The sequence below is a fragment of the Mustela lutreola genome, chromosome 7, assembly GCF_030435805.1.
Source record: "Mustela lutreola isolate mMusLut2 chromosome 7, mMusLut2.pri, whole genome shotgun sequence".
Classification (NCBI taxonomy): domain Eukaryota; kingdom Metazoa; phylum Chordata; class Mammalia; order Carnivora; family Mustelidae; genus Mustela; species Mustela lutreola.
In genome coordinates, this window is record NC_081296.1 from 104,576,357 (window position 1) to 104,595,009 (window position 18,653).

General features: G+C 39.3%; 2 protein-coding genes across 2 annotated transcripts in view; one reads left to right on the forward strand and one right to left on the reverse strand.

The window, feature by feature from the left end:
• Positions 1 to 11,566, forward strand: KLHDC2 (kelch domain containing 2). The gene is made up of 13 exons (XM_059182033.1): positions 1 to 511; positions 3,116 to 3,195; positions 5,503 to 5,620; positions 7,350 to 7,465; positions 7,773 to 7,854; positions 8,013 to 8,096; positions 8,605 to 8,685; positions 8,761 to 8,819; positions 9,197 to 9,306; positions 9,712 to 9,784; positions 10,821 to 10,908; positions 11,005 to 11,057; positions 11,256 to 11,566. The coding sequence occupies exons 1-13, from the start codon at positions 359 to 361 to the stop codon at positions 11,377 to 11,379; spliced, it is 1,221 nt and encodes a 406-aa protein (XP_059038016.1). The 5' UTR covers positions 1 to 358; the 3' UTR covers positions 11,380 to 11,566.
• NEMF (nuclear export mediator factor) overlaps positions 10,531 to 18,653 on the reverse strand; it is a 52,617-nt gene continuing 44,494 nt past the window's right edge. The window contains exons 26-33 of the mRNA XM_059182032.1: positions 17,985 to 18,138; positions 16,703 to 16,780; positions 15,914 to 16,111; positions 14,401 to 14,433; positions 13,441 to 13,541; positions 13,298 to 13,341; positions 13,137 to 13,216; positions 10,531 to 12,863 (exon numbers count right to left, since the gene is read on the reverse strand). Coding sequence (XP_059038015.1) covers positions 12,786 to 12,863; positions 13,137 to 13,216; positions 13,298 to 13,341; positions 13,441 to 13,541; positions 14,401 to 14,433; positions 15,914 to 16,111; positions 16,703 to 16,780; positions 17,985 to 18,138 — 766 coding nt within the window. The 3' untranslated portion in view covers positions 10,531 to 12,785. The remainder of the gene's footprint in view (positions 12,864 to 13,136; positions 13,217 to 13,297; positions 13,342 to 13,440; positions 13,542 to 14,400; positions 14,434 to 15,913; positions 16,112 to 16,702; positions 16,781 to 17,984; positions 18,139 to 18,653) is intronic.

Here is an 18,653-nt window from a genome sequence, read left to right on the forward strand (position 1 = left end):
GCCGCGCCGTAAACAAGGGCCGGCGGCGGCGGGAGGCGAGCTGGAGGCGGGGCGGGCGGGCTGGAAGCTAGGCTTGGCCCCGAGTGGACCCTCTTTGCGTCGTGCTCCCGGCGGGACCCCACCGCCGCCCCCGGCCCGCGACCCCGCGGCGCAGCCCAGGCGGCGGAGAGGCTGTCCTCGCTGAGGAGGGCTGGGAGGGCGCGGGCGGCGAGCGGGCGGCCAGCGAGCGGCCTTGACGCCGTCCCTTTCGCCGCCGCCTTCTGCTCGCCTCTCGCCGCCGTGCATTTCTTCTTTTTCCTTTGTCTCTTCCCCCCTCGCGCGTGTGAGGATTGTTGGTGAACAAAAGTGCAGCCTCAAGATGGCTGATGGCAACGAGGATCTGCGGGCGGATGACTTGCCGGGGCCAGCCTACGAGGGCTACGAGTCCATGGAGCTCGCCTGCCCGGCCGAGCGCAGCGGCCACGTAGCGGTGGGCGACGGGCGCCACATGTTCGTCTGGGGCGGCTACAAGGTCAGTGGGCGGGCGGCCGCGGCGGCCGTCGTTCGGCTGGTCCCCGAGTCCGGGTCCGCGGGCAGGCCAGAGCGGCCGCCCGGTGCCCCCCGCGACGCGACTCTGCCCGTCCGTGCATTTTTCGCGCGATCGGGGGTCTCCTCGCCAGTCCCCCAGCCCGTCCCGACGCGCCTGGGCTGTTGTCACGCTAGCCCGCCGCTTCCAAAGCCCGCGCCGCCCCCGGGCCCGGCCCCCGGGCGCTGGTGGAAGTTGGAGCGTTATTTGGGGGAGGGCGCATTGGGTGGCGCACGGCCCCGAGCGTGTTTTATTTTAAAAGGTTGGGGGGGACCAGTGTAAGAGGTGACGTGTGATGTCACCCGTAACCGTTTATCTGGCCCGCTAGGGAGCACTTCACCCTCTGGAGCTGAGGTCATTTGGCCCACGGATTCTGTTGCCCGCTTATGGGGTAACTCAGGTCTGGGAAAACTCCCTGGAATTCCCGAAGGCCGCAGGAATCGCCTAATTCCACCTTCCCTTCTGCTCAGGAGTCCGAGCTACACCTGTGCAGATGGCCGTCACCTGTTGTGTGAACATCGTAGGGCTGGTTTCCTTTCGGTTTCAGCTGAACATTTTCCAGAAGAAACCCTTGTCAAAAGTAACGGAAAGGGCTCCGCCAAAACAAAACAAAACAAAAACCAGCAACAAGTGTAACCACCAAATCAGTTCTTTTACTCCTAATCATAAGCAATGGGATTGGTTACCAGTTGAGAGCCAGTTGCATTTCTTGCTGCCTCTGGCTGGGGAATCCTCCCCAGATGTCTCCTATTTAAACCTTGTTCACTACTACTTCTGCCTTTCTGCTGTTAGAGCTTCCCAGTAACCGCGTTCTAGAATTTGCTCATTGCATTTACTACTGGCGTGGCTCTGATCCATTCCTACCAAAAATACTCTTTTTTTAGTCCGTTTTGGTCTTAAAATTGATCTTCCCACCCCCATATGCTTGAAATCTGGTCCACTACAGCTGTGCCTTTGATTATTTATTTTGACTCTGGTAAAATAAAACTTCTGGCACAGCTGACCTGATCATAGCTGATAACTGTCAAAAAAGGCAGATGGAATAAGCTGCTATGGCTGTCCTGATGAATTCATTTAGTTTAACAAGAGCATTTTTTTTTTTTTTTTTTTTTTTTTTGCCAGTCCTAATTAATCTGCAGTGTTTAACTTAGGGTCCAAAGAATATGTGTGTTTAGAGGCAGGTACTTGGTAGGAGGAAGGGGGGCAGGTATGTAGAGACACTTATTAAACTGTAAATAATTCTGTTGGAGAAGTCAGCCTGTTTAGTCACATTTTGGTCTAAGCTACTTATTCATAATTCTGTTTGTAGAAATTAGCGTTGAGGGAATAGGACTTGACTTCGGGGAGTGGGGCTACTAGGGGGGTGGTCAGGAAGATTTTTGGTGAATTTTTGAGGGCCTGGATGCCTAGGACTTAAGCAGGAGGGAGGCATGATCAATGAAGTCAGCAGGTGGTTCCAAAATGGGTTGTCCCCAGTATTTTGGCTAGAACCCTGAGAAGCCTTTGGAGATTGTTTTGAAGGCAATAAACCTTAGCTTCCTGGACAGTAGTGTGTTCTCCTCTTCGGGTGAGGCTGGTCTGTCCCCGCTCAGTCTGCTATCTTGCTTCCAGCCTTCTCTTCACTTGTAAGTGGTGGAATAGAAAATATTTACATGGCCACCTCCTTGATTTCTGTATACTGCTTACTATACAAGCTTATTGGACTCTGACACCCATTCTCCATGAACTGCTATTGTTCATGCACATGTTGACATTGTTCAAAAAGTGACCAGGGAGCTTCAAAGGTTGTGGAGATAGGACCTCAATTGCAGTTGCAAATTCAAGGAAAGGAGAGTTGAATCCTGGTTCCACTGTTACTTACAAGTAACTTTGGGCAAATTACTTACCTCTCTAAAGAAAAAAACCAAAAAGCCTGTTTTCTTGGAGTAACTGCTTTTGAGGGTTGTTGAGAGGATTAAATGAAGTAATCTACTGAAAGAGCTCAGCTAGTTCTGACATACGGTAAGAACATTTTGTTAAGAATTATTGCCTGAAGGGAACTGGAGCAGAAGAAGGAACTTAAAATTTTGCATATGGACTTAATTGCACATGTGCAGTTCTGCCCCGTTTCTTGGTAGAGAACAAATGGATGCAAGGAGAAAATGGCTAGAAAGTGACGTGGTGCATTAGTGGGTCAGGCACTTACACAGTAGACGAGTTTGTAGCATGCAAGGTACGGCACAGGCAACCTCTCCTAAAGACATGCAGCTGAAAGTTGGAGCGTTGTCTGTTCAGCATGAAGTGGCCTTGGAGATTTCCCAGAGATCTCTCAACTGTCTGCGTTATCGCAACTGCTCTATCAAAAGCTTGAACTCAGGGTTGGGTTGTCCATATTACCTTGAGTATGTGGCATGAGGTAGGGATGGTTGTCCATTTGATGGAATCGAATTGTAAGACCTATTTAACTTCTCATAACTCTCATTAATATCTCAAGATAGATATGAAAAGTACATAATAGTGCCTCTTTAGAATACCAATTATTTTTTATATTTGCTATTTTTTTATTCTTAGAGTAATCAAGTCAGAGGACTATATGACTTTTATCTGCCTAGAGAAGAACTATGGATCTACAACATGGAGACCGGAAGATGGTAACTGTGGATATTATGAGGGAGACTAAAAAGTTCAAATAAGATTGCAAGTAAAAAGAAACTCTAGGGGCGCCTGGGTGGCTCAGTGAGTTAAAGTCTCTGCCTTCGGCTCAGGTCATGGTCCCAGGACCTGGGATCGAGCCCCGCAACAGGCGCTCTGCTCAGCAGGGAGCCTGCTTCCTCCTCTCTCTCTCTGCCTGCCTCTCTGCCTACTTGTGATCTGTCTGTCAAATAAATAAATAAAATCTTAAAAAAAAAAAAAAAAAAGAAACTCTAGGGGTGTCTGGGTGGCTCTTGTCAGTTAAGTGTCTGACTCTTGGTTTTGGCTCAGGTCATGATCTCAGGGTTGTGAGATTGAGCCCCAACTTAAGCTCTATGTTCAGCAGGGAATCTGCTTGGACATTCTCTCCCTCTCCCCTCTCTCTCAATAAAATAAACCTTAAGGGACGCCTGGGTGGCTCAGTTGGTTAAGTAGCTGCCTTCGGCTCAGGTAATGATCCCAGCGTCCTGGGTTCGAGTCCCACATCGGGCTCCTTGCTCGGCAGGGAGCCTGCTTCTCCCTCTGTCTCTGTCTGCCATTCTGTCTGCCTGTGCTCGCTCTCACTCCCTCTCTCTGACAAATAAATAAAATCTTTAAAAAATAAAATAAACCTTAAAAAAAACCAACAGGGACGCCTGGGTGGCTCAGTTGGTTAAGCCGCTGCCTTCGGCTCAGGTCATGATTCCAAGGTCCTGGGATCGAGTCCCACATCGGGCTCCTTGCTCTGCGGGGAGCCTGCTTCTCTTGCTGCCTCTGCCTGCCTCTCTGCCTGCTTGTGTGTACTCTCTATCTCTGGCAAATAAATAAAATCTTAAAAAAAAAAAAAAAAAACAACCAACAAAAAAAACCTCTGTAAAGCCCATTCTATTAGAGTAAAAAGATCTTATTTAAAGATACAAAACTGTTCTAAAAACAGTGTTCTGCTAGTTCAGCTTAGCTGCTAAGCTTCGATACATTAGCAGTTCTTCAGTAGTTCAGTAATTTGGTACTTTCATGACTTTGGAAGACACTTCTGTTCAGAGCTCTATAAAGTATCCTTGTAATATTAAAGAAGTAGAGGCTTCAGGTCCTGGAACGGATATACGGTAAAAGTTCCATATATTTTTTTTCAAGATGTTATATCTTCTGTTATATGGTAAATGAGAAAAGGATTTCTAGATTTTATCTGCTAGAAATAAAGGTGGTATTCTAATGAGCCCTAACATTAAAATTTCAATGCAGGTATCTTTAATACTTAAAAAACAAAAAACAAACCATTCTGAAAAGATCTTTTGCCAGTCTCCTAACAGTGGTACTCAAGAGTATGTTCTTGGCAGAATTAACGTGGTTCTTAAAATGCTGGGTCAGCCATGTTTGGGGATTTATAAAGTAGTCTTCTCCATGGTTTGCTCTGTTAAGAACTCTGTGCCCTTTACATATTTTGCACATTCTAGATCACAGAACTAGGAGAGTAGTGGTCCCGCCTGATTTAAGAGTTCAACTAAAAAGGCAAGATTATTTCTGTACCTAGCAAATCAGTGTTGATGTGAGCTGTTTGGTCTTTTTTTTTTTTTTTAAGGAGAATTGGAAATTTATAATAGTATTCCTTAAGAGGGGAGTTCTACAAACTTCTTAAAACATTCAGCCCCATAAAGGATTTGTAAAAATAACCCTACCAAAATTTAAAGCTTAGCATAAAGTGATAAAATGAGAAGACCTTAACCATTCTGTTAATATTCTGAATCCTAGATTTCTTAGGACTTTTTGATACAGATTCATTTTTAGGTTGAGAATGATTTAAGGCATGCAAAGCACTCAGAGGAGTGCCTGGCCTACAGTAAGTACTAACTGCCTGTAATTTTACATAAGGTCTAGTCATTTGAATGGCTAAAAGGTGACTGAATAAAACATAACTTGAATTAATCGGCCAGGAGTGGGATGAAGTTTTCCTTTGGGGTTCCTGGCTCCCTCAAAATCGAAAACAAAAGAGCCACTGGTTAAGTCAATAAAGAATTTAGTTTGAGCCACTATGTTCCTTAGCTCCCGCAGCCCTTGTGTAGCAGCAGCGGCCCAGGCGGCCCAGGCGTAGCAGCAGCTGGCGTTGCCTGGAGGGCCGGTGAGGAGGAAGAACTTCAGGATTAAATTTAGAGCTACAAGAGACCCTGGGGGTCATCTAGTTGGCCAGCCTATTTTATTTTTCCCCTTTGTGGTGGGGATAGAAGAGAAATGAGTAACTCTTGCATTTCTTTCCTTTTGCAAAACGTTCACATTGTTTTTTCTGCCCTCAGGAAAAAAATTAACACGGAGGGAGATGTTCCTCCTTCCATGTCAGGAAGCTGTGCTGTGTGCGTAGACAGGGTGCTCTACTTGTTTGGAGGACACCATTCAAGAGGCAATACGAATAAGGTTAGTGTTTCTAAGGATTATGGTTTAAGGCAATTTTACTCTTTTACTCTCAGACAACTTGAGATTTCTAAGGTTAGCCCACACTTAATCCTGTCCCAGCTTAATACATGTATGTGATAATGGTATGAATGTGCATTTTAGTATTTTTGTGTACCTTTTGGTACCTTTGGTATTTTTCTAGGCCTTTGGTAAAATCAACTTTGGTTGATACTTATTTGCAGTGATTTCCTAAGTGGTTTTGTTTGTGCTCTCTGGAGAACCCTCGGGTATTAGAAGAGTATTAATAAACCAGTTGAAAATGAGATGCAGTCATGAGGGGCAGGGTAAAAAATAGCAGACCAGAACATTCCTCTAATATGGCACCATAAAATACTATTGTTCAAACTTTGTTGGTGTTTTTTTCCAAATAGGAAAAAGATAATAGTTGTTCTCTCAAGCCAGTAAGACACAAATGTCAGTCAGAAAGGTGCGTATGATTTAGGGAGACTCATAAATTTATTTAGCAACTTATCACCTTATACTCTGAGCACTCGGTTAGATACTGGAGACACAGAGATGAATGATACAGTCCCCACCCTAGGAACTCACATTCTAAAAGGGACACATACAAGAAATAGATGATTTCAGTAGCATATAAGGAGATAGACAGAGCCTGGCTCACAGTGTAATAGCTCAGTAAATATTGTTAAATCTGAAAAAGATACCTTGACACTGTGTTTGGCAGGATGGAGGAACAGAATAAGGAAAATCTTCACCCAGGAGGGTTGAACTGAATCATAACTGGAGGGGGTAGCCAAGATACAGATGTCAAAGAGGCAGAGGTATAAGCAGTATGTCTTGTTCATGGAAATGCCAGGTGGTTTGGTGTGGTTGGAACATTCAGCTGACATAGTTGTAAAGTGTACTCCTAGGTGCTCTACAGATTACCTTGACAGGTCTTGGGACACTTGTGGGGCAAGCATACTGGTGTCGGGCAGGCTCCAGACCACCCTTCCCGACTGCATTTTAAAAAGTGTAGCTTCACTTCAGTGAGGCCCTTGCTGAAGATTTTGTTTGCAGAAAGGGTTCTGTGCCTCGAAGATTTTGTGAGGCGCACCCGTAGGCTATAGCAGAACCATGTGTTTTTCAGGACCAAGGCAGAGAAAGGTAACTTTGACACAACCTGAAGCAGCTTGGGAAACAAGCTGTGGCTTTAGAGCTGGACAGAAAAATGGGAGTAGTTAATGTATCAAGAAGCTGGGGATACACACACACACACACAATGATCATTTATTCAAGTGCCTGGATGGGAACTCTCTGAAAGAAAGACCAATACTTAACTGTAGCAGCTAAGGATAAATCTTAAAGGATTAAGTAGGCACTTACATGATGTGTTTGTTAAATTCAAATTGAAGGTGAAAGTGCTGAGTTGAAATTTTTTGGTAATACCATCTTCATACCCATAAATTAGATCAGTATGACTCAAAGTACCTATGTAATAAGGCACAGAATACAAATCCATGAGGCTACTGGCAGAAAAAATGAGCTAAACAGGGTCCTGGTGACTTAGGTAATTTACATTCTGGCATAAGCTCCTTATGTAGACTCAGACCAGTAACAGTCTATAGTCACACTTTTAGGAGAACTGAATTGATGACATTCCTGTTATTGTTAAATCACAATAAAATTAAATGCCAAGTTGAATTTCTTGTGCATAACCAAATCTAACTGAAATCATTGCTTCTAACAGTTCTACATGCTGGATTCAAGGTCTACTGACAGAGTATTACAGTGGGAAAGGATTGATTGCCAAGGAATTCCTCCATCATCAAAGGACAAACTTGGCGTCTGGGTATATAAAAACAAGTGAGTTAGCAGCCCCATAGGTTTGAGTTTTTATGTGCAAAATGGTTTGCCATTCAAGTATCCTTAGACAATAACCACTGTAACCTTAGAACATACCTTCTAGGGCCCATATGAGGGTTAAGTGAATTAATACACCAAAGTGCTTAACATAGCACCTAAGGCGTAATCAGCCCTAGTAGCCACTATTATGTGAGTAAGTGTTTTATATATGTAAGTGTGCCTCTTCAGTAGCATGACAAAAGAAAAACTTCTTGAATCTTCCTAACCTGTGGATGAATTTTTAGTGTCTTGGCTTTCTATCAAACAGGTTAATATTTTTTGGAGGTTATGGATATTTACCTGAAGATAAAGTTTTGGGAACTTTTGAATTTGATGAAACATCTTTTTGGGTAAGTGAAGTTTTGTCTTTGGATATGGCCTTCTTGGTATGTTGAAATAATGTATGTCTGCTAGTCTTACTCATTTTGCCTTATTCATAAACCAGACAAAGCTATATAATTTTATAAACATTTGTAAAATAACTCAGATTCTTATTCATTTTCTGTAGAATTCAAGCCACCCAAGAGGATGGAATGATCATGTACATATTTTAGACACTGAAACATTTATCTGGAGTCAGCCTATCACTACTGTGAGTTACTGAAGAATAATGAATTATTAAAGCAAGGGTTCTTGGAGGAGAAAGGGTTGGGAGGTGGCAAAAATGGACAGTTCATTCCTGTTTTTCTGGAGAAGGTCCACTGCTTTCATTTTTCTCCAAGGAGGAGTCCACACCTCAGAAAAGTTTAGGGAATATATAAACTAACCCAGTATCCATTATCTAATAGATGTTAAAGGGTATTGTTTGTAACTAGATAAATGACCTAGCACTAGACTGTAATTAAGTTCCTCAAAATACTAGATTTCTTTTTCATCTGACACAGGTGTCCTATAATATGCTACCTTTAATTTTAAGAGAGAGAAAGAAGTGTTCTGTTAGCTAGCGCATTCAGTAATAGACTCAAATGCAGAATCACAGTTCGAAGCTGTAGTACAGACACGTGCACCTTAGCTTGAAAGCCCAGGTGTCTTGCATATCCTCATCCCATGTCCAGAGAAGACTTGTACTTAGTTTTAACAATTTCTTTTGATTTTTATAGGGTAAAGCACCTTCACCTCGTGCTGCCCACGCCTGTGCAACTGTTGGAAACAAAGGCTTTGTGTTTGGAGGCAGATATCGAGTAAGTGTAGGAATAGTTTCAAGGACTTGTTTTTAAGTCATTCAAAATGATAGTTACTTAATTTTCCTTTTTCAGGACGCTAGAATGAATGATCTTCACTATCTTAATCTGGATACGTGGGAGTGGAACGAATTGTATGTATCACTTTAGAGAATTATTTTTAAGATATTTAATTTTTCTTCTGTTATCAGTATATAATGTACTTCCTTAAATTTTCTGTAACGGAAAACTTAAACATGATGACTAGATCCTTAAAGGAATTTTTTTTAATTTCCCATTCCCATACTGTACCTGGCACACAGCATATGCTCATTGTTGATAAGTCTGAAGTTGACTTTATCTTCTAAGAACATAGTTAATTCCAAAGCATGTAGCTATTAATACCAAGAGGTTTTTTAAATTTCAAGTCTTTTTTTCATAATTCTATATAAGCTTTAAAAGAAAACTTCTTCAGTATTTCTATTAAATGGCTGCTTTTAAACACAGATTATAACTTAGCTGCTGTTTTCAGAATTCCACAAGGCATATGCCCAGTGGGCCGATCTTGGCACTCACTAACACCAGTTTCTTCAGATCATCTCTTTCTTTTTGGAGGATTTACCACTGATAAACAGCCACTAAGTAAGTCTTTTAAAAATACAAGAAATCATTAAATATCATTCATATGTGATCTGTAAATAGCTAGAGAGATTAGTTTATTTTAGATGTATCAGAGGGCTATAGGGTTGGTTGGAAGGTTTGCTATTAATTTTGATTCTATAACAAACCTGTAATTGTTTTTATATTAGGACATCAATCGATTCTGTCCAGTGCAACACTTAAAAGCCCTACTGAAGGATTGTAACAGGCAAAGGGCTGGCCTATTTGGTTAATTGCAGAGGGGGAAAAAAATAAAGGATATATACTTCCTGTTTGTACTCACAATCTGATTTATTACGTTTCTTGCTAAAGCTGTGCCCTTTAATTACCAGTGTCCTATTGACAAAATAACATACTTCATGGCTGTTCTCTCTTTGCTTTCATCAGGTGATGCCTGGACTTACTGCATCAGTAAAAATGAATGGATACAGTTTAATCATCCCTATACTGAAAAACCAAGGTATGAACTATTTAAAAAGTAATTCTTATACTGAATAATTGAGGTCGATAAAGATGTACAAGACTGGTAATGAGAGAGGAAATTATGGCTGCATTAAATCCCTCATTCTTATAAAAATCCTAGCACTCACTAAGGTTCACATCATACCTCTTGAAAGAAAAAAAAAAAAAAAAACACTGTTATCCTAGTATCGAATACTTTCTCTTCTGTCACTATGCATAAAAAACAGAGCTGGACTTTGACTTTTGCTGCTGCTTTTTTCATAAAATTGATGTAGCTAAAATTTATAGTCAAGCTCTTTTCTCAAGTAAATTCAACTGTTTCTATGATTGCCATTTAAGAAAAGTAACTGGAAAGAAGAGAATTCCAGAACCTTGAACAATGTCAGTGGGAAAAAACTTCCATCAAATTTGCAGTAGCACTAACAAATATTAAGTCAAATCACCCCAAAAGAAGAGTTCTTTCTGTTAATGTCAGAATTGTTACAAAGAATTGCCAGAGGATATGATCTAGTCACAACTGGTAGTCAAAGCACATTTAAGTAGGTCAGCCTGCATTTTCCCCCCAAGCCTCTAATTTAAGTACACTTATGTACAAAGGCTTCATTTGGCACAAAAAATTTTTCCATAGAATTACCAGGCCTGATTCTTGGGAGTATCTCAGGCAGACTCTGCATCCTTCAGATGTTTTGTGTAAGGTCGACTGGCCCTGCTGTGAAAAGATCGAGAGGGCATATACCACACATCTCCCGTAAGATTTTTATTGCTAACAAAGACCTAGAGAACAGATCATTCAGTTCAAACCTCTCATTGCATAAATTAGGACTGGACCAGAGAGATAAAATGATAACATCAGATAAAACAGACATTAATTGGTTTTTTCCCCTGGCGTTTGCTGCTTAAGATAATTGCTTCTCACCATGTTTCTGGTCTGTATTAAAGATCTCTAGTCTTTATTTCATCATTCTCTTCTGTAGTATAAATTGTCATTTTGGTGTTTGGGTAACTTCAAACTCAAGCTTTTGTTTTAAATACAGGTTATGGCATACAGCTTGTGCCAGTGACGAAGGAGAAGTAATTGTTTTTGGTGGATGCGCCAATAACCTTCTTGTCCATCACAGAGCTGTAAGTATACTACCCTAGTTAAAAGGACACTTTATAATATTTCTGAAACTTACTTGTGGAGTACTTAGTTTTATATGTTTTCTTTCTATTTTTCAGGCACACAGTAATGAAATACTTATATTTTCAGTTCAACCAAAATCTCTTGTAAGGTGAGTAACTTCTTACTTCGTACTTCATTTTAAATTATGCTTTTGAAAAACCAGGTTTATAGATTAAGGGCAATAACAAGCTTTCAATGATATAATTAACCAGTTTCTGCGAAAATCTTTAAAGTGTTTTTTCTGGGGGAGAGGGGCATGCTGTTTTTTCTTAAGTTTTCAAATTATTTTTTTCTTGTCCCCTTTCAGGCTAAGCTTAGAAGCAGTCATTTGCTTTAAGGAAATGTTAGCCAACTCATGGAACTGCCTTCCAAAACACTTACTTCACAGTGTTAATCAGAGGTTTGGTAGTAACAACACTTCTGGATCTTAAAGGCTTCATAGATCATGCCTCTGATCCCCTTGCATGGACAGCAATTCTGTAAACATCAAAGAGTGGCATCATTTGTATAATTATATGCATTGTTGTAGTTTGCAGCTTTTTGGTTTTAATGTGCATGTGAATGGCCTAGAGAACCTATTTTTGTGTCTAAAGTTTACAATAAATGTATTTAACACCAGTAACTGTCTTCTGTTAAAGCAAAAGAAAATTAATACTTGGGCTTTTTACCCCAAGGAATGGTTGTTATACTTACTTTTTGGTAACTTCAGGATATATAGCTATAGAAACATGATACTAATTATTATTACCACTATCAAAATGGTGATGTTATTTTTTAAAATTAGTATTTTTCTTTAATGGCAAGAGTAGTCTTGGTACTTACAATACTAGGCTATATAATTACAAAGGTTTGGTTTTTTTTTTTTTAACATTAATTTCAAATGAAGAAATATTCCCAACAGGACTAAGCTGGTTAAAGAAATTCTGGAAGGTCCAACAGCTGTTTAGTACTTGACCTTATTAATGCTTTGGTATAGGGGTGGGGCCAGTGGTCATATTGACTGTAGGTAGCTATTGTCTAATCATTTAATAATTAACAGTTTTTTAGCTCATCAAAGAATGGGAATGATATAGGACTTAGTTCTCTCTTCTGTTAGGAGATAAGAGGAGCTGGGTCAGGAGTCTTTAGTGATAAGCCTAAAAGTGCACTTATGATATCATAGGTTAAGATAATCTGTAACATGCTGATAATTACTAGAGGTAGAAAATAAATTGGTATAAAACTGAGAGTACGAGAAAGAAATCAGGATGAAAACTGAAATTATGTAAATGCATGGAAATGAACAATGCCAATTTTTTCTAGGTGTTATGTGTATTTTAAATATGGTCTAATATATTTTTTGACAAGGATAAGTAAAGGCAGAAGGTTTCCAAGACTTAATCCTAAATATTTAACCCCCCGACACCATACCACCAGAAAAACACAAAACAAAAAAAATCTTGTGACTGGCCTGTGCGGAAAAGATGTATTAGATGTTCTATATGGCAGACTAACAAGTCAATAGTCTAAGCAACTGAGCCACTTCACTTGACTTCCTTTATAACATGAAATGAAAACTTAGTATTAACCTCCCAAATTTCAAGAACCTGTAGGATAACTACAGATATATACAATTAGCATTTAACTGTCCACAAATATTTTAGGAAATCCTATCATAGTGTTTCCTCTCTAAAAAACTGGAAAAAAAAAACCCAAAGTCCTTTTGGTGAATATAGCAAGGCAATATTTAGTTCATTTGTTTTAAATGCGGAAGTCTTGTTGCACGGTGTTTTCATCTGTGAACTTCCAAAAGGCTATAAAATTGGCTCTTCTCAAATATTTTAGGATTTCATTTCAGCTATTTCCTTTTTACATTCAGAAGATTAGGTGCAGACACTTTGACTTTGCCAGGAATGTTTCTTGATAAATCCGTGTCCTAAAAAAAGAGAATTGCTGAATATCTTCATATTCTATATGGTGGTCAGATTTCTTTTATGACAGTTATGTGTTCTCTGCTGTCAAAAGAAAGGCATTTCGAAAATTTTCAACTGAAATGATTTTACTTTACACTGCTTCTAGTAAGACATTTTATACCAAAACAATAACTGCTGCTTGCGTCTACTGAATAAACAACGGAAAGTAGGAAACTATAACTGCTAACATTTGTATCTGCACCACCGATCTCCAGACTTCAGGAGGAATACTTTACCTTTACACTGCGAAATAAGTCTTTTTCTCTTGCTGTTGCTTCTTTGGAATGCATGAAATTATTCAAGGCTGTTTTTGCAGCTGTAAGTAGAAGACAGAGTAATCTCTTTCTGTTTTGTGAAAACATGTTCAAAATCGTAATTCAAAAAAATTTTTAAATACCTTTTCCCTTTTTCTGAACTCCAGGAGTAAGTTTCACTTTGTATCTTTAAAAAGGAATTATGTGTGTTACTGAACAGAGATTACAAAACCATTCATAAGTCACTGTTGTGTCAATAGTTTTGAGTAAACTATAGATCACTTACTTATAGTTTGTCATGGTGGTGTAAGGGGCACATATTGGAATGGCAAACAGTAATACATCTTCAGGATGTGGCTGTCCAGTCAAAGAGTCAAAGAGATTTTCCTAAAAAGGGAAAACAAAAACAATTATAAAATTCTTAACCAGTCCTAAAGAAGGAAAAGTCCAATATCTCAATATATTTTTATTTTTTTCTGATAGACTTAAGTCTTAAGCTCTGCTTTCTATTTCTAGGTCCAAAGAATTTAAGGCCAATGGTGTTTATATTCTTTACTACTAAAATTTTTGTCTAGCATAATGAGAAATGAGAATCAGAATGATTTTCAAAAATAATACCCGTAAATTTGTAAATACATTTAAGGGAGAAAAAACTTGCTAGATGTTATCTGTTGCAGAAAACTACTATGGATTAAAATGATGTATAATAATGACTACAAATAGATTTAAATCCATTGCCTGGAAACGGGACTGATACTTTGGCTACACCACCAGTTCTTGACTGGGGGGATTTTCTAGCCATTACCCCTCCCCCACCAAAACAACTTTTGCCTATTCTTACAGGCTTCTTAGAGTTGCCATTTTGTGGGCTGCCTGCCTACAAGATTAACCATATTTATTTAGCAACATGAATAAAACTTGGACAAGATGTTTGGTGCTGAAGTAGTGTTTACTGTGTGCCATGGATTTTTCTAAATGCTTTATGTATATTCTCCAAACACTCTCCTGGTAGGGACCAATCATCCCCATGCTTCAGATGAGGAAACAGAAGAACAAAAAATAATGCTTCAAGGTTGCAGTTACATGTAGCAAAGTTGGGCTTCAACCCCAGAATGCTGGACTCCAGAGCCTATAACCTTGTCTTAGCCTTACAAGTTTTAACTAGTTAGAAATTGTGTATCACATATTCTGGGAACTAGACTGTAGTCTGAGTGTCATAACAGGAACCCCAACACAAAAATCATACCTCATTACCCTGTGGATCCAGATCTTGCTCTTCCTGTTCCAAACAAAATGTTAAAAGTCAGCTATAACTTAAATTGAAATTTCACATGATTATGAGGAGAAAAAAACAGTAATATAACAAGACTATCCCATCTAAACAATAGGTTATGGATCCCAAGCCTGAGTTCTTCAGTGTCCCAAAACTCTGTTGTACATCTATTTCAGAGAGTAAAGCCATTCAAGGAGAAAAAACACTGTTCTCTGTAAGCTTAAAAAAAAAAAGACTTTCACATGGGGGTGCATGCTAAAATAGGGAAATTAAATTTAAAATGACAATTTTCGGGGCGCCTGGGTGGCTCAGTGGGTTGAGCTGCTGCCTTCGGCTTGGGTCATGATCTCGGGGTCCTGGGATCGAGTCCCGCATCGGGCTCTCTGCTCAGCAGGGAGCCTGCTTCCCTCTCTCTCTCTGCCTGCCTCTCAGTCTACTTGTGATCTCTCTCTGTAAAATGAATAAATAAAATCTTTTAAAAAATTAAAAAAAATAAAATAAAATGACAATTTTCAATGTTAAAGTGATAAATTACAATGACAACTAAATTTGATGTCTGCCAAAGGAAAATGGAGAATCCTGGTGAACAGAACTTTTATTTTTTATGCTCCGTTCATTAGTTCTAAGATAAATTTTTCACATATTAAGGTAAGCTTACTTTCATTTGCTCTTCTTAGATTATCTCCAGATTTCTCATGTATAATTCATAACACCTCAATATTTAGGAGTCTTCAGTTTAGAGAATAAATTACAAATATGAGAATAGTATAAAAATCTGAGGATCAAAATGAGTTGTCACATTATAAAACAGTAACACTGTTCAGGGCAAGAAGAAAATAGTAGCACATTAAGAATCCCTGTAAGCATTATCTGCACTGAACAGAGCACACGATTCTAACCAAATTTTTAACTGCTATTAATACAAATTTCAGTGAAACCACTTTTTTTTTCAATTGTATAATGTAATAAATCCTTTGCTCAGGATTTCAAGATACACTTAAAGCTGGGCTTGTTGTGTTCAGTTGATAGAATGATCAGGCAACCCTCTTAACTGGATAAATGTTCACTTTTCGCTGGTTTTTCCACTAGGGAACTTGAGCTGTACAGGCACTGAACATTATGTAAGATAATACAGCATTTTTCCTATAGAAAAATCTAGAGTAGTGCAAATTTACTTTCTACTCATTTTCAAGACAATCCCAATTATTTGTCTTATTGTAACTAAGTTCCCACTAGAATCAGATAAAGCCTCTCCATAAAATTTTCTAAAGGTAAAAAACTTTTTATCATATGAACATGACCATTTTTATACTTACATCTTGGAAATTTAGTCTTAGGTTATATTTCTAAGATGACTTTCCATTAAGAATAAGGCTCCCACTTGTCCTGGTTTTAGCACTTACGTAAGCCTTGTGTCTTGGGAACCCTGAAGTGGTTAGTGAATTAATGGAGTGAAAGCCCATATCCATATGTGTGGTGGCCCTACCTTATCATCATGTGGATCATCTACGGTCAAGTCTTGTAACTCATGAGTTGCAACGTCAAGGGATGGAGTTTCTTTCTTTATGCTGTCTGAAGCCCTTGGTCCACCTCTAGGTTTCTGGGGCTGTTTCTTCACAGGTTCATCCTTTGTTTTTCCTTTCTTCCCCTTCTTCCCTTTTTCTTCTTTGTTTGAACCTGCAGACTTCAATTTACAGAGTTAAAACAGTCAGCTTGCTCTAATAAAAAAAAAAAACCTAAAAGAAAAAAAATAAGTTGGGGGGACGGTGCCTGGGTGGCTCAGTCAGTTAAGCATCTGCCTTCCACTCAGAACATGATCCCAGGATTCTAGAATCAAGTAATGCACTGGGCTCCCTGCTTAGTGGGGAGCTTGCTTCTCCCTCTGCTTGCTGTTCACCCTGCTTCTGTGAGCACTATGACAAAAAAAAAGTCAGTATGTTCAATATTGTCAATTATTTTAACAAAATGTACTGAATCCTAGCATAGGATAGGCAGTGGTCTGGATGCCCCTTGAAAGCAAAAGAAATGGGTAAGTGAGTGGCTCAGTTGGTTTTAAATGTCTGCCTTCGGTCAGATCATGATCCCAGCGTCCTGGGATCAAGCCCCGCATTGGGTTCCCTGCTCAGCGGGAAGTCTGCTTCTGCTTCTCCCTGACGCTTCCCTAGCTTGCACCAACCTGATCGTTCGCTCGCTCTCTTTCTCTCTTACTATCAAGTAAATGAAATCTAAAAATGAATAAAAAACAAAAAAGAAAATGGGTTTGGATGTTACTTACCCCCAGCAATTTCATGATGAGTTCACGTTCTTCTTCATCTTGGTCTTTGTATTTTTCCTTCATTTTTTTCATTTTACTCTACAAAATCAAAAGACTTTACTTGGAAAAATTCAGCAGCTAAAAAATGTCAACATGTTTATAAAGAAAAGGTGCTCTTGTCAAAACTGCTGAGAAGGTACCATTATAATAAATAATGTGGAGGCTAAAATGATGGATAAACCACGTCCTCAGCCTCAAATTACCATCTGGTAGAAGACGACACATGTAAGAGTAAGGATAAATTAATGTAACATACATTGGAAGATGGAGAGAAGTGAGTTTGGGGGAATCAGAGGGGGAGGCAAACCATGACAGACTGTGGACTCTGAGAGACAAACTGACGGTTTTGGAGGGGAGAAGGGTGTGGGGTGGGTTGAGCCTGGTGGTGGGTATTAAGGAGGGCACGTATTGCATGGAGCACTGGGTGTGGTGCATGAACAATGAATTTTGGAACACTGAAAATAAAACGAAAAAGTGCTAAAAAAATGCAACATACTCTAAATGAAAACATTTCTAAGGTAATTCAGAGAAAGATTTTTTTCAGCTTAAGCAAGAACTGTGGGGAAGAAATGAAAGTACAACTTGAAAGTCTGAAGTAAATTTTATAGTATCAGGGAATACAGGAAAAGCAGGATTAAAAGAGAAAGACAGGACAGTGTGGTAATAGTCAGGTCCTTGCATGTGGTTGGAGCCAGGACCTACATAAAGAGGAATAAGAAACAAGGCAGCAAAGCTAAGCTGGATAAAGGCTCTTAAAACTGAATTTTCTCACTAAACTGGTGATTCTTTTATGTGGCTACATAAAATTAGATCCAAATTACCTAGTAATTTTTTAAAACTATAGACCTCTAGGCCTCACCTAGATTTCTATCCTTATTAATCTTAGCTGGGGCCCAAATAACAAATTTATTAATTTTTGAAGATTTCTTTAAATAGGACACAAAGAACTCTAACTATAAAAGATTGATAATTCAGACTTCTAAAAGTCTATACTTCTAATTCTTATTCTACATAAAATGAGAGCTTCCATCTAGATGATCTTAAAGGGACACAGAACAATGAGCTCTATGTTCCTTGAATCTTACCTGTTTAATTTCCACTTAAAGGAAGTCTCATAGGATTATTTTTTTAAACTACATCTTTTGTTTCACTTAAACTTTAAAAAATTAAGAAGAACTCACAGCTTCATTTGTGAACCACAGACTCACCTTAACGTTAAGTTCACACCCCAAAGTTTTATTACCTTCTGTCCTCGTTTCATTGGCTGTACAGCTGGGACACTTTTGTTTGTGTTCTGATGAGCTTCAATGTGTAGAGTATTTTCTTTTTCTTTGTCCTTTACCTCTATCACTTCTAAATCCCCTGAGTCACTTGGAAGCTTTTTCTTCTTCATTTCCCTAAATAGAAATGGAATGGGAACATCTAATTCTTAGTGTCCTAAAATACTGCACGGGAAGGGGAACATGTACAATATATAAAAGATCTTGGCGTTTGGTTAACTTCATAACCACCGGCTGTAGTATAAAAGCAGCACAAATCAGCATATAGGAAAAGCTGAATATTCTTCTTTCATGGATTTATCATTCTTTCTGTCATCCAGGCTTCACACACTGTCACCTTGGACTTATCCTTACTCAGTAGCCTCAACACCCTTGATGGCCAGGCACTGGGATTTGTAGTTTTTGTGACAGCATGGCCTTGGCAGATCTTAGGTATTCAATAAAATATGTTGCTAGGTTAGCTGAATAAATAAATGGATAATGATACAGATTAAGGAGGAATGGGAAATCCTATTACTATGATACTTTCTCTGTGTAATCTCTATTCCCAGTGCCACTGTGCTAGCCCTGGTCTTCATCACTTCCTACCCAGGCCTTTCTCCAGCATTTCCCCCATAAACTGTTCTGGATGA